This window comes from Aotus nancymaae, unplaced genomic scaffold (assembly GCF_030222135.1).
Source record: "Aotus nancymaae isolate 86718 unplaced genomic scaffold, 86718_ANA_hifiasm-v0.15.2.pri h1tg000036l, whole genome shotgun sequence".
NCBI classification, from domain to species: Eukaryota; Metazoa; Chordata; class Mammalia; order Primates; family Aotidae; genus Aotus; species Aotus nancymaae.
Genome location: NW_026988450.1, coordinates 56,344,832 through 56,360,056, shown reverse-complemented (window position 1 = coordinate 56,360,056; position 15,225 = coordinate 56,344,832). Strand labels below are relative to the sequence as shown.

The following is a 15,225-nucleotide window of genomic DNA, read 5'->3' as shown; positions in this document are numbered from 1 at the left end:
TCTAAGACGATGAGAAGAAATCAGCCATGCATCTGGGAAGGGGTGGGCATGCTAAGCAGAGGAAACTGCAGGAACAGACCTTCCAAGATTGAAATAAATTTGGCTAGTCAAGGTGGCAGAAAGAAGACTATGTGGTTGGAGCATAAAAAGAAGTGAACAGGATTCTTCTGATCATGTCAGTCTCTTCAGGCCGGGCTGCGCACTTTGGAATTCATTCTAATTGCAAAGAGAAGCCACTAGCATGTGGCAAAGGAGATGGCATGATCTGATTTATGTGTTTAAAAAGATCCCTCTTGTTGCTGTGTGACAAACGGACTTGAGAGTAGGGCAAGTAGGAGCAGGAAAATGAACTGGGAACTGTAGTGGTTCCCAGACTTCGATATGGGCAGCTTCATTTTCAATTTTGAATGGTTCCATTTTGTTCTCAATGGACATGCAGGAGAATACTTTCTGTCCTTTGGAAATTAAAAATTTTAGTGTCTGAAAATGTCAAGAAGTGTCATTAAAGAGTATGGTGAGTAAGAAAGAAAATAGATTTTATTTAACTGCATGTGATATGCTTGCTTTAGTGAGACAATGTACCTCATAAACAAATATTGAGTGTTCCGAATGTCACCAAAACATATAAGTGTTTCATTCCCTATTTCATTACTTTATAAATTGGTCACTCAATAAACAAATAAAAATCTTACTGGGACAATAATATGTTTAATCGTTGAAAGTTGTATCTTTCCATCTCACCATTCTCTGTCCCGTCCCCTGCTCGCTTCTCTGTTTCACTCTTTGCAGGGCCAGGACTATAGGGTAAGCAAGTGAGACCATGTCAGACCAAGTCAGACATGTGCAGAATCAGATCCTGTCTTTATTTTAGAATGATATTCTGTTCAATGTGGATTTTTTGCGTGAATTGTAAATTTTTTTAAATGTTGCATTAAAATATTACTTGCCTTGATTACTGAGTTTTCTGGCACCGCTTTAAATTTTGCAACTGAGGCATTTGCCTCTCTCACCTCAGCCTAGTTCCTGCCTTGCTCCCTTCAAATACATCCCCTGCCCTTGCAAGCTCCTATAGCCCAAGTCCAGCCCAGGGCCTATAGGTGTATTTTGTTTTTTATTTTATTTTTTATTTATTATTTTTTTGGAGATAGGGTCTCACTCTGTTGCCCAGGCTGTAGTGCAGTGGGTGTAATTATGGCTTACTGCAATCTCTCCCTGTCAGGCTCAAGTGATCCTCTTGCCTCAGCCTCCCAAGTAGCTAGGACTGCAGGCACGCACCATCATGTCCAGCTAACTTTTGTAGGTTTTTGTAGAGATGGGTTTTTGCCATCTTGCCCAGGCTGGTCTTGAACTCCTGAGCTCAAACAAGCCACCCGCTACATCCTCTCAAAGTGTTGAGATTACAGGCATGAGTCACCACACCTGGCTCTGTTTGTATATTTTGAATAGACTTTCTGTGCACATCTGATATAATCCTAGATTTAGAGACACTACAAAAAAGGAGGAAGACTCTAATGGCATCATTTTTTAGAGGAACTTTACATTGATATTGACCTGACAGAAGTTTTTCTAGGTTTTTTTAAATAAGTAGTTTTAAGAAAGATGTGGCAGTTTAAAAAATTTTCAAATAATGTTAGGAGCTTTTTAAATTAACTTACCTTCTTTCTTGCCTTTTATACCTCCCTTAAGGAAGAGGGAGAGAGAGGGACAAGACAGAGTCAGGAACAGGGCATTGACACAAGTTGAAGGCATCTGCTAGGACTGGAGTATGCATTCTTTGCCTCAAGAATGACAGATTTGGGTGCATAGCTCACAGACTTATGTCATAATAAGGCCCAGCTAGACACATAGGTCATTGTGATTCAAGATGAACTGAGAATTCAGTTTCTAGAGGATCACCAGAGTAGTAATAGTAGATTTGCAAGGATGAGAACAATCTGTCTCATACAGTCTGGGTTCTGGATCATTTCATTTCCTCAGAATGATTTGATTCTCCCTCTCCTTAATTTTTTATTTATTTTTTATTTATTTATTTATTTTTTTATTTTTTTACAGAGCGGCAGAATCCGTATAAAACTACCTGGGTTTGAAAGTCCACTCTTCCTTGGCTCCTGTGTGAACTTGGGCTTCTCTCTGAAGCTCAGTTTTCTCATTTGTAAAGTGATGATAACAATTTCTACCTCAAGAGGTGGTCATAATATCCAGAAGGGGTAGCACGACCTGGTGTGATAGGCGTTCTATAAATGCGTGATAATAAGTCTTTCTAAACTATGTCAAGAGATTTTTGCACATTTCTAATTGGGTTTTTTTTGGTTAGGGGATTGATCAAGGCAGGTATTTTAAATGCCTATTAGTTATTCTTAATTATCCACAATAGCTAAGACCTTGTACTAATACTAACCTTGCACTTACAGATATTGGAGATAAAATATATGAAGCAACTATCACAGGAGAATATCCTAGGATTTTAGGACACAAACATTGAAATCTCAACATATGTGTTCAATTGCAATCTCAGTCTCAAACCAAAATAACATCTGAAAGGCATGTAAAACAGTTGGTAAAATGTAAACCATTTGTTTAATTATTTTTGAAGAAATGTTATTTAAAGACAAACTGAAAAAAAGTTCTTTGATTTGTGATTGAAGTTTGAAATATTTTCATCTTTTATCTTAAGGTACTAAATCAAACTTCTCGACTTGAGATACAGTTGCTGGAGAATTCATTATCAACCTACAAGCTAGAGAAGCAACTTCTTCAACAGACAAATGAAATCTTGAAGATACATGAGAAAAACAGGTAAGGATTGCTTTATTCCAAAAATGTTTCTGTGTATACTTATTTATATCCTTCACCTCTCTACCAACTCTTAAACAAATAAGATTGAGGTGGTTTACAAAAATGAAATACAGAGCTGAATTAATTTTAATATAAAAAGAAAGGAGAGCTTAAGGTATACAGCTAGCATGTCAATAATAAATTAGTACTGTTGCTGATACTCTTGAAATATTTGCTTTTTATAACTTTCAGCATCAATTTCTCTAATAGTTGTTTAAATCTCACTATATCTACAAAAATTTGATTCTATGACTAAATTCATTGACACAAAATATTAACATTTTTCAGCAGAATCAAAACCTATAACAACAGAGAAGAGAATAGAGCCTCTTGAATTCCCACACCACCCCCTAGTTATTAGGCTTTTACAGGGTTGTTGAATTCAGAAAGATAGCACTAGAGAGAAGCAAAATGTATATTTTTTCTAGAAAATAATTCACCCCTAGAGCTGATCAAGAGTTTGAGTTTCTAATTTTCATTTAAAGCCATTTACTTTGGACATAGTAAATTTCTTTATAGCTTTATAGATGTCATCACACCATTTTGTTTTATAAATTATGAATCATTTCAGTTGATTGAATTGGAACTTAGACATCTTGAGAGCTGGGATAGTTAAAGACTATTATTCTGAAGTCATTAACACTGATGATGAACAATTCAAAACATTGACTTCCGTAGGACAAGTTTCTTGTATTAAATTGAATTTTCTCCTGGGTATTTGGATAACTTAAAGAAGTTTCAGTTCCTATGCATAATTTTGAGGTAAAGACCATGGTACTGATAGAAAGTGTTTAAATGTCATTGAGTTGGTGGAACTAAAGTTCCCTTCATATTCCAAACCAGGAAGGCACCTAAGAGGAATGCTAGTTCTATTCTTTAAAAGTGAGGAAACAGAGACTCAGTGGAAGGGAGTGACGTGTCAAAGGTCACATAGCTTACTAGTCCTCATCTTTCCACTATAACACATGGCCTCTTCATATTATCTGCAAACTAAAAGAATTTCCCAACTTCATGCTCAAAGTAGAGCATAATGCCAACAATTACAATTAAACTTCTGCATGAAAAACACAAACCTGGCTGTTGGTTTAGACTCTGAAAGAGGTCACTCATGTTGCACAACGTTTATTTGTAAGTGTTACATTTACTTATCCTTGCACTGTGGCATGGGGTTAACTGTATAACTATAAATAAACTTGACAGGACTTGACTCTGATTGCATGATTAAATGTTCTAGAATTAAAACCTGTTGAAATATACCATTTATTCCACTGCAATTTCATAGTAACCAGACCTATACATATATGTAACAGGTATATTTTACTTTAACCATCCCTTAATCTAGGGTCATCCCTTTATGGCTTAATTTTGTCACCAAAATTGAACCACATTTACAGTCACATCTCAAGATGCTATTTGTGAGGTTTTTGTCCAGGAATCATGGATAAGTAAAACAATGACAATTTTCTCTTATTTTTCCAAGTTGTTATTTAGTTTTATAATTATACAAATAGCACATTTATTATAAGGAGAAGGACAAAAAACACATAAGAAAATTAAAAACCGTAGCTTTATCATGCAGAAAGAGCTACATATTTTGCTGCATATTATATATAAATATCATTTTCACAACAAGTTCTATCATACCTTACACACAGTCTGGAAGTCTGATTTCTTTGGAGATACATAGAATTTCACATTAATAAAATATTCTCTAATATTCTTAATGACTGCATATTTCATTTTACAGGTATAACCTAAGGTAGTTTGAAACCATCTCTTAGTAGTTATGTTACCACCTAATTTATCTCTCAAAGATTTGCCAGCATAAATTTACATTCTTTAGTTCTTCCTCTACTGATCTGTGCATTATCTCTTTGTCTGTATTTGAACCTGGAGCTGTCAGGGTACCATAACATAAACTGGGAGGCCTGAAAAGTCTCCCTAACTGCAAAAACAAATGCCATCCTTAGGCATCACTTGTACTCAGGTACTCTGTCACTTTCTCTTTTTTCCCTCCTTCTCGTATTCATTTCCTTCCTTCCTTCCTTCCTTCCTTCCTTCCTTCCTTCCTTCCTTCCTTCCTTCCTTCCTTCCTTCCCTCTCTCCCTCCCTCCCTCTCTCCCTCCTTCCTTCCTTCCTTCCTCCTGTCTTTTTTGTCTTTCTTTCTTTCTGTTCTTTCTTAAAAATGTATCCTTTCTACCTTCGTTCTGGATCATTTCAGATTTTATCTTCCCATCATGATTTTTATTCAGTATCTGGTATCATTTCCTACTATAGAATTCTCACTATGAAATGTTATATTTTAAAGATAAACTGCTTAAAAGTTGTTCTCTCTATTCCATCAGTATAAGTGAGTTAGGGCGCAAGCTCTCCAAAGAGCTTCATTCTGTATCAAATAGAAGGGGCTTCCCCATGCACTACAGTATCTCAGAGGAATCTGACTTCTGATCCCAAACATATTCATGCCTTCTGCTGATGAATTTTCCCCCTTCATTAAATTCTAATTTCAACAGAAAACTGAGGTTTTCTTATATGTGTAAATCACATCATTTATTGCTAATGTTAATTTTTTCATCATTATAGCAATTTCCTTTTCTAGTAATATAGGTATTTTACTACAAGTTCAGAGACGTAGGTTTTAATTGGAAATTCACTTCTGTGTTCACGTGGACAAAAACTTACATGCATCTTATACTCTCATTCCACATCTCTTTCTTTTTTGACCATAGACCCCTGAAGTATGGAATTATCTCACATGTGGTTCTGTGATATTTTTCTATCAATTGCTGAACTTCCTGGTATTGCTATATCTCTACAGTTATCTGTCTGTCTACTTGTCTAAGGGCCTAATGTGTGTAATGGAGCACTGGCAGAACATCTATTCTTAAACTAGACGTAGTCTTCCATATACCACTTAAAAAAAAGAAGTGTTTTTATTTCTATAAACAAAAAATACCCATTTGTGATACATAGCATAGTTTCCCTATTCTGTTTATTATTATTGTTTATTTTCATATGTGCAATGGAATTAGAGGAGCACTGCCATACAATTTCTATTGCAATAAAGAAATGTGCTCCTGTAAGTAGAGAGAGGGTCAAAGTCAGGCAAGAAGCTGTTTTTTAAAAAATAGTTTATTGATTATCACTAGTTATTGCTTATGTGAATCTTAATCCTCTATTTGCAACAAGAAGCTATTTCTACATTAAGGCATCTCTGAAATGCAGCAACAACATGCCTTTAGTTGGTCAGGTCTGGTTTGGATCAGCTAATACACTTTGCAGGGGGGATTATCTAAATTAAGCTTTGCTTCCTCCCCAAGGAATGTTAAGGGTTGTGTCTGGGTGTGGGACTTACCAGCTTTGAGTATGATGGGGCTTCAGCCGCCAAATCAGTGAGCTGGCCCTTAGGAAGGTCCACCACTGCTTTGGCAAAATGAGGAGGAATATTTTATGGTTAGGATTATACTACACAAACATGCTGAGAGGTCCTGCTGATTTACATCCTGACAAATTAAATGCATCACTTGTAGGATTGGAAATGGATTTCTGGCCTCATTAGATTCACTTCTCTATCCCCTACATGGCCAGAAGAACAAAGCAGAAACAGGATTAGCAACATTTGCTCTGCTGTTTGTTTTCCTAGCAGTCCAGAGGGAGTCACTCTAGAAAGCTTCCAGTTTGCTCGCTTTAGGCAATATGTTTTTCTTTTGTTGAATGCTACCCAAATCTTAAAACCTGGTTTTGTTTCTTACCTCAAAGAAACAACACTTAGCAAGAAATCCATAACCCTCCCATATAATTGGAATTACATAACCAAGAACCTAAGTAAATGGGAAACATTAATACTTTGCCTGGCTCACAAAAGGAGTGATATGAGCACAAAGTAGGACACAAAACTGTAAACTTTTACTAGTTTCCTCCAGTACGTTTCCTACTGCTTTCTAAAACAATGGAGGAGAGGTGTACAGGTAATGATGTCCTAATGCAGTTTTCTTCAGTTGAACCACATATGAGACTAGGTCTGCTGGTGAGAAGGTTTGGTCAACTGGCCAGTTTTCCCAGCACTTGCCCATCTCTGACTTAACCCCAACTTTTTCCAAGGCAGGAAGCACAGCCAGACAAAAGAATATTCCAGGAGCCCTTCTGCCTCACCAGGGTATACAGGAAGGGAAATCAACACCCCATGTACACAAAGATGGAGCACATGGGTTTTCTTGATTGTGTTGAGTATGCAGAGTGAAGATTAAGGAAGTCCTCAGTAAGATCATTCAGAGTGAAGTGAAATGAGACATGTGATGGCCATTCCTACATAGTTTGAGCAATACGAGCTGCCACCTAGCTATCTACTACAATGTAAACATCTGTGCCAAGTGCCTTAACTTACTATTTCTAATCTTCCAACCAGTTCTGCAAAGTATGTATTATTATTTCTATTTTACACATTTAAAAAGCCCTGAGGCTCACAGAAATCAAGTAAGTTGCTCATGTCCAAACAGCTAATGGTATAGTAAAATTAGGGTTCAAGTTCATGATGATTCTCTGCCTTAATTGTTATAAAAATATTTTTGCAACGTGATGAGGCCTCAAGTATAATTGATGTAGTCGTCAAGTTATGCTCTGAAAACAAACAGATATTCATTCGAAGAAAGGGGTAGACCATTTGTTTTTGGCCTGTCATTATATAGGTCACTATTTAGTCCTTCTACTATTAGAGCAGAAAATACAAGCTATTTATTTTTCCTTGTGAATTCACTGAACGTATTTGACATGCTCATCTATCTTCTAACTGGCGTAATGGGAAGTTATTAAGTTAATTAATTTTAAGTGATTGAAGTATGTGCAACTTCAAGATATCAAATTATGCCTTACTAATTCCTGTAATCAAATACAGTATTGATGTTTAATACTTAATATGCCTAAAGAAATGAAAAGTTAAATCATGGTCTTTTAAATTAAAGCTATCTTTCATTTGATAACTTATTTACAGAATGCTAAAGTAACTTGCTAACTTTGAACATCAAACTAGGCTGAATTATATTAGTTGTTCATAACAAGGATAAAAAAGGTTACTTTTTGAATTTATATTATTCTAGTCTTTTAATTGTAAATAGAATACCTACAGACAAGAACATTGCCGTTTTTCCCTTTTAATTTTTAAAATAATATTTAATAACATATAGCATTTTTCTTCTCTTAAATTATAATAACCATAGTATCTTGGCATGAAATACAATTCTGATTAAATTGGAAATCTAAGGGTCATTTTAATTTTTCCCTTTCCCTAATCCCCCACAACTCACCACTCACTGTTGATGCTATCAATTCCATCTTCTAAGTATTTTTCTAATATCCCATCCTTTCCATTCCCACCGACTATGTCTTAGGTCAAACTGCCATGAATTCTTGTCTAGGCCATGCAATGACCTCTGTGTTTTAAGCTATGTGCCACTCCAATCCTTATCCAGATGCTGTGCTTGCTAAAATGCAAGTCAGACTATTTTTCTCTATTAATTTCCTCTCAATCACATGATACTTCTCTATAAGTGATTGAAGAAAGTTCAAGTTCTTTAGCACAGGATACAGTCCATGATAATTATGTTACTTTTGCAGACTTAACATCCAAGAATCTTATTTTTTATTTTTTAGAGGATACACCTAACAGCTGAGAGCATGCGCTCTGAGGCCAGACTGCCTGGCTTCACTTTTCCTTGATTCCTGGGATAATCAACTCAGTCACATATTATTTGTGTGACTTTCTGCAACCTCTCTAGACTCTATGTGCTTTGGCTTCCTAATTTGTAAAATAAGAATGACAATAATTGTATGAAGTTAAGGGGAAGATTGAGTTGATGTGAACAAATGACTGAGAACAGTTCCTGACATGAAGACTAGTGTTTAATCATGTTAGTTGTTAGTATGACACTGAACACATGTTATTTCAGACATGTGTGATGTTTGCCTGACATTCCTTATTTAACTCACAAATTTCTATTCATCCTTGGAAACTCATTGCATGTGTCAGCTTTTCTAACAATCCATCTCTGGCTCTACCAGATAGATTTGCTCATTACAACCTATGTGATAGCACTCTACCTGTTTTCTCCACATAATTTCACTTATCTGATCACATTATAATATATATGTGTTTGTGTGTGTGCATATTTATCCATATCCATACTATTAGGCTGTGACCTTCTAGAACACAGAGACTGTGTTTTATTTTCATTGTCTTCCTGCTCCTGGGCAAAATTTTCTACATGTAAGCATATTTAGTGTTAAACGTTTTTGAATGATAAATGAATAAGGAACTGGGAAATGTCCCAGTAACTCTAACCCAACAAATGCCATTTATCCACACGACACACAGAGACTCACATGTTATAAAGACACATGCATGTGTATTTTTATTGCAACACTGTTCACAATGGGAAAGACTTGGAACCAACTGAAATGCCCATCAGTGATAGACTAGATAAAGAAAATGTGGCACATATACACCATGGAATACTATGCAGCCATGAAAAAGGATGAGTTCATGTCCTTTGTAAGAACATGGATGAAGCTGGAAACCATCATTCTCAGCAAACTAACACAAGAGCAGAAAACTAACCTCCGCATGTTCTCACTCATAAGTGGGAGTTGAACAATAAGAACACATGGACACAGGGAGGAGAACATCATACACCGGAGCCTGTCAGGGTGTAGAGGGCTAGGGGAGGGATAGCATTAGGAGAAATACCTAAGATAGATGACAGGGTGATGGATGCAGCAAACCACCATGGTATGTGTATACCTATGGAACAAACCTGCACATTCTGCACATGTACCCCAGAACTTAAAGTATAATAATAATAATAATAATAATAATACTTTTAGTGGAAAGGACAAATTATATTGTTTACATTAAATATTGTAAATCCATTTATTGTTTTTAACATAAATAAAATAGATATTGTATTTACACCACTATTCTGCATTGCTAAAAGCCCATTGCATGGCACTCAATGTTACTATTGTATACTCTGAGGTTCACTAATTCAGCCCACCTTTAAAATTTCTAGATAGCATTTGTGCAGGCCATTCTACACCTATGACTGTTTCTTCCATTTTTCTGATAAATAAGAAACTTGATGTATATGCATGTATATTAAATTATATACATGCATACACAGTTGTAAGTCAGAGTTTCCCTAATTCCACACTCTTACACCATACCACCTGCTTGCAGAGAATCATCATTAAGAGATTAAGTTCAGTGCTTATTCTTCTAGATTTTTTTAAATAAATATACTAACGTGTGTATATGGAGTGTGCATATTTATATGTGTGTTTACACAGACACACACTAATACATAATTGCTCACATGCACAAGTGTTTGTTTATATGATGTGTGCATATACGTATAGATTAATGTTTGGCTTTTTTCTACTATTTTATAATAATTTATCATACATATATTACACATATAACCATATACATACATATACCTCATTTATTTTCAAGAATGAGTATCAGTCTATTTTTATAGATGCACTATTATTATAGTCTAATATAATTACATTAATAAATATATAATTTATCCAAACTATAATTGTTGATGTGATGATTTAAATTTTTTATAGATATTCACAAGTTATCTTGCAATGTTATATTCTCCCTAAGAGTGCCTGGGCTTTCAAATTTCCTGAAACCTTGTAAGCCATCTAATTAATCTCAGCTCCTTGAGAAGTTAGGTTGTGCATGTTTTTATGTGTATTGACCATTTGCATTTCTTCTGTGACTAGATTTCTTTTTCTGTGACTACCTACTAGCCTATTTATGTATGTTTAGCATTTTTTCTATTATATTGTTTATCCTTTTACAAATTAACCCATATGAGCTCTTTAATGGATATTAAAACTTTGTAATATATGTTACAAATATTTTCTCTAGTTTGTTATTTATTGTTCAACTTATTTTTTAATAGAAGCATTACATTTCTCTGTTATGAAAGGTATCGATCTTTTTTCTTATTAATTGCTGGTTTCTACAATACATTTAGTTTATTTTTCCTTACCCCAAATTTTATATTTATTTGCTAATACTTACTTATAGTATCTATGTTTCTGCTCCAAATATGAATTACCAAACAAATATGATTTCAGATTTTGAGAGAAAATTTACTGTGTTCCAATTAGACATGTAAAGTATAAATTTAACCCGAACTAAATATATGTGTATTTAAGTGGGGAGAAAAATCACTCTTTACAAACCCATATTTGCAACACAGGTTGACACCATACATATTGAAAATAGTGGGAAATATGGAAACATCTGTAAGTAGGTTCAGGCAGATAAAAATCAGGTTTTTATATTTTCAACATCTTCCTCCTTGTTTGAAGGGCTATATTTACACTTATAGAGCTTAGGCAACTGTCACCACTGTGAGTTCATTGGCTGCTATGTTAAGAACTCTATTGTGGGAAACAATTTGAAAGGGATATCTTTTTCTGTGAAAGTTTCAAGATGTGTTCAATGATTTGAAATATTTTCAATAAGATGTTGGAGAAGGTTGTAAAACCAGGGTGGGGGGGATGTCTACCAAAAACTTCAAATAGGACTTGGTGTACACTCATTTAGAACCTTTTGCTAAAGTTTAAGCCATAGATTATTTTGTTTATTTTATTCATTAAAGTGCACCTCTGCCTCAAATAGAAGCTAAGTGCCAGAATTCTATGCATGTCTCTTCTCAAAGTGTTTCCAGAAAGATGGGAAACAGGAAGTCCTGAGACTCCTGTGAGAAACTCTCTCTGGATTTCTAGCTCAATTTGTATAGACTTAGAGGCACGGTTTTGTAAATTGCTGTTTCATGGAACCCTAATCCTCAAAGATGCATCTTAATAAAAAACTGTTTGTTTAATATAGGCTTCCTTATACCTTAACAATGAAACTCTTATTTTGCTTGAAGGAATATCCTGAATACGCTCTAGGAAACGGTGCACTGGTGTTTAGTCACCATCCAGGTTTTGTGTTGAAAATGCAAACCTAAGCTAAACGTGTTGCTGAGACTGTCATCAGGGAAAATCTGATTACTTTGACTACCTAACTTTAGGACTCTGGGGCTGCAATGTTCTTCTCAAATCGACGTCGCTATATAAAGATCTCCATGCTAGTTGAGGTGGCCCTCCCAACAGACCTGGATAGGGAAAATGGTAAAGAATCAATGAAAGGCTTCAGGGACAAAATGAAATATGAGCAGTATATTTAAAATGTAATTAAAAATTAAAAATAAATTTAATGGAAGAGGTATTAAGGTAGGGTACTATTAAAGAGAATTCTAGTCCAGATGTTAAAAATTGGCTTGACCAAGTAATTCTGTTTTTATATGTGGGAAAGGTAAACGGGTTCAAATATTGTGAAAGATAAGTTCCCAGAATAACTAAATAGAGCGCAGCAAATAAATACTAAGGAGATGTGAAGGTAGTGTCTTGGTTCTTGGTGTAACATGATGAGTGGAAGAAATATGTAGAGATTACAGTTATTAAGTCAAAGAGGTGAGATTATGGGATATTCATTGACAAAGCAGTGGTATGTCTTGAGTAGATTTCCAGTCTCGCAAGTTAGAAGACATGGCTTTTTATCCTGGTTCTGACATTTAATATCTGCATGATTTTGAAGAAAACATTTTGATTCTTACCTATCCATGAGGGTCTGTAACATCTACTCAGCCTATATTACTATATTGCTTTAAGAATCAAAGGACATAAAAGTTTTAAAATGCTACATAATTATAATGATGTGTTACAAGAATATGATAATATGTAGAGATGGTATATAGAGTTTTCTGGCAAGTGAGTTTTACATTAAAGCCATTTTGGATGTAATGACAAGGAAGGGCTGACTTCCAAAGTAGATACTAGCCAATAGATGGGAGGAATCAAAGAAAAGAGAGCAATCTTTGGAAGCCAAATATGAAGAGAAGATGAAAAAAAGGAATGAGTGTAGTCAAAAGAAATGGAAGGCTCAACAAGAGATCAGTCTTGCCTGAAGAAGTCTAAACAGTTGTCATTAATATAAAAAATGTCCCTAATAAATAAAATTAGTAGATAATTACTGAAATACAAATGTTATTAAGGGCACTCCGAGTGAAGAAATGTGATGAGAAAATGACAAGAAGTGATAATTAACTGGTAAGACCTGCCATTCGAGAAACAATGTAACACGTTTCCAATTTGCTTGTAGTTGTTACGCATATTACTTAGGTTTCCAAATCCCGTGGAATGTCTGTGAGGTAAAGTAGGCTTCTTAGTTCCATGGACAGTCCCGTTTTCATTTTACATGAATATCTACTCTAAGATGACAAGCTATATTGGTATCTTTTGATACCTGTTAGTAAGGGAACATTAAAGGTTGTTTGATGAAATAGGAAAATTAATGTTCTGTCCAACATGCTAATGTATGTTATATAGTATACATTTATATGTTCCTTTTACTCAGAAAATGCAGATCTCTTCCACAAGCCAGTGTCCAGAATTGTTTCCTTTGGTACCAGGACTTCTTTGATCAACTTTTCATCCTCAGCTCTTTCCAAATTATCCTGAAAAACAAAACAAAACAAACAAGCCCACCTTCTTTACAGACATCTCAGATAGTAGCCACCTCTGAGCCTATGTCCTCTTGAACAAGGAATACATCAAAAATAAAAAGTAGAAAAACACTGATGCAAAAATTTAAAAAAGTATTATGTCTGATACAGAAGTTTCTTATAGCTTCTGCATTTTCATTTGAGGTTTTTATTCTCTAAAAATAAACCCTTAGAGTAGGAATAGTGTCATTTTATATTTTACAGAATTATTGGCACTTAGCAACTAATAAATACAAATTATAAATATAACATGATATTTTCCAAACCAGAATGTTACCTACTGATTAGGAAAACTGCAAGGCCAGTGCTCATCTTATTTGAAGGACAAAATGGTAATTCAGAATTTTTATCAAGTATTAAAGGACTATAACTTTCAAATTTTGATATATACATGATTGTCAGTATAATACGTAATGCTAGGTTTTCTCGCTAGTATACTATAACTCCTATGAATTTAAATGACGATTTTCTTATAAGTTAACAACTCTAAATTATGGGCATCTTGCCTCTGATCATTACCCAGGAGTAGTGACCAAAGTAAATAAAAAGTAAACTGAGAATGAGCTAAGACCCTGGTTGTTGTTAATTCTCAGATCTGAAGGCCAAAAATTAATGGGCACAGAGAAGACCTCCTTTGACATCTGCAGCAAGTACACTAATCACTTAGTCAGTAGGTGGGATGAAACTTGTAACCAATAAGGACAATAGAGAAGATTTTTGTTTTTGTTTTTGTTTTACCATGAACTTCTCCAACAAGAAGTTTGTGGCGAAGAAAAAAATGGTAAAAGATCAATCATACCTACCCTTACAGATATTGTTTTTCTTCTTACTCTGCTTTCCTTGCCTACGTTTTTCATTTCCAAAAGAATTTTAAAAAAAATAAGTGATCATCACAGTTTCCCTATATGACTATACTCAAGCTCTGTGTAAATTGGGTTTACTTTATGGGTTTACAGGGCAGGACATCTTTCTCTCCTGCCGTCAGTAGAATGAAAGCAATTCAAAACAGAAACGGGACTTTTCTTCTCTTGCAGAAGTCACACAGTTTCTGCTAATCACTCTCAATGAGAACCTTTCCTATGTGAATCTGTGCACACTACTAAAGGTATTATAAATTAGTAGAGTCTTAGGAGCCTCCAGGTACTTTTCAGGCTGATTTCACAGGCAACTTTCCTGCCATATTCTTGGAGTACAGGTTTGTTGGCAAAGATCTGGAATGCCCAGGAGCAGTTCTGGCCACACTTCATTTTCTTCTTCCTCTTCTTTCAAACAATGAAAATTTAGTCTCTTAATATTCTGGAGGCTGAAAGTCCCAGATCAAGGATCAAGATGCCTGCAGCGCTAGGCTCCCTCCAAAGGCGCTAGGGGAGACCGTGTTCCAGGTCCCTCTCCTACCTGCCAGTAGTTTCTTGGCTTGCAGCAGCATTACTCCAATCTGTACACAGCCTTCTCCCTGTGCGCACATCTGATCTGTCTCACCACATTTTCCCTTTTTTATAAGGACACCAATCATATTGATTAGAAGCTCACCCTCCTCCAGCATGATCTCATCTTAACTAATTACATCTGCAACGACTGTGTCTAAATAAGGCCACATTCTTGAGGTCCTGGAGGTTGGGACTTCAACACATAATTTTTGTGTGTTGGGGGCAAGCATGGGAGGGGCATAATTGAACTCATAACAACCACTTAAAACAGTACGTGACACATGGCAACTGTGTAATAAATGAGAGGTATCATGAGTATTGTTATTGATATTATTGTC

The 15,225-nt window shown here is 35.3% G+C and overlaps 1 protein-coding gene across 5 annotated transcripts in view; it reads left to right on the top strand.

Annotated features, from left to right (window-relative positions):
- ANGPT1 (angiopoietin 1) overlaps positions 1 to 15,225 on the top strand; it is a 289,955-nt gene that overhangs the window by 156,058 nt on the left and 118,672 nt on the right. For all 5 annotated transcript variants that reach the window (XM_064384528.1, XM_012443306.3, XM_012443305.2 and 2 more), the window contains exon 3: positions 2,675 to 2,796. In XM_064384528.1, coding sequence (XP_064240598.1) covers positions 2,675 to 2,796 — 122 coding nt within the window. The remainder of the gene's footprint in view (positions 1 to 2,674; positions 2,797 to 15,225) is intronic.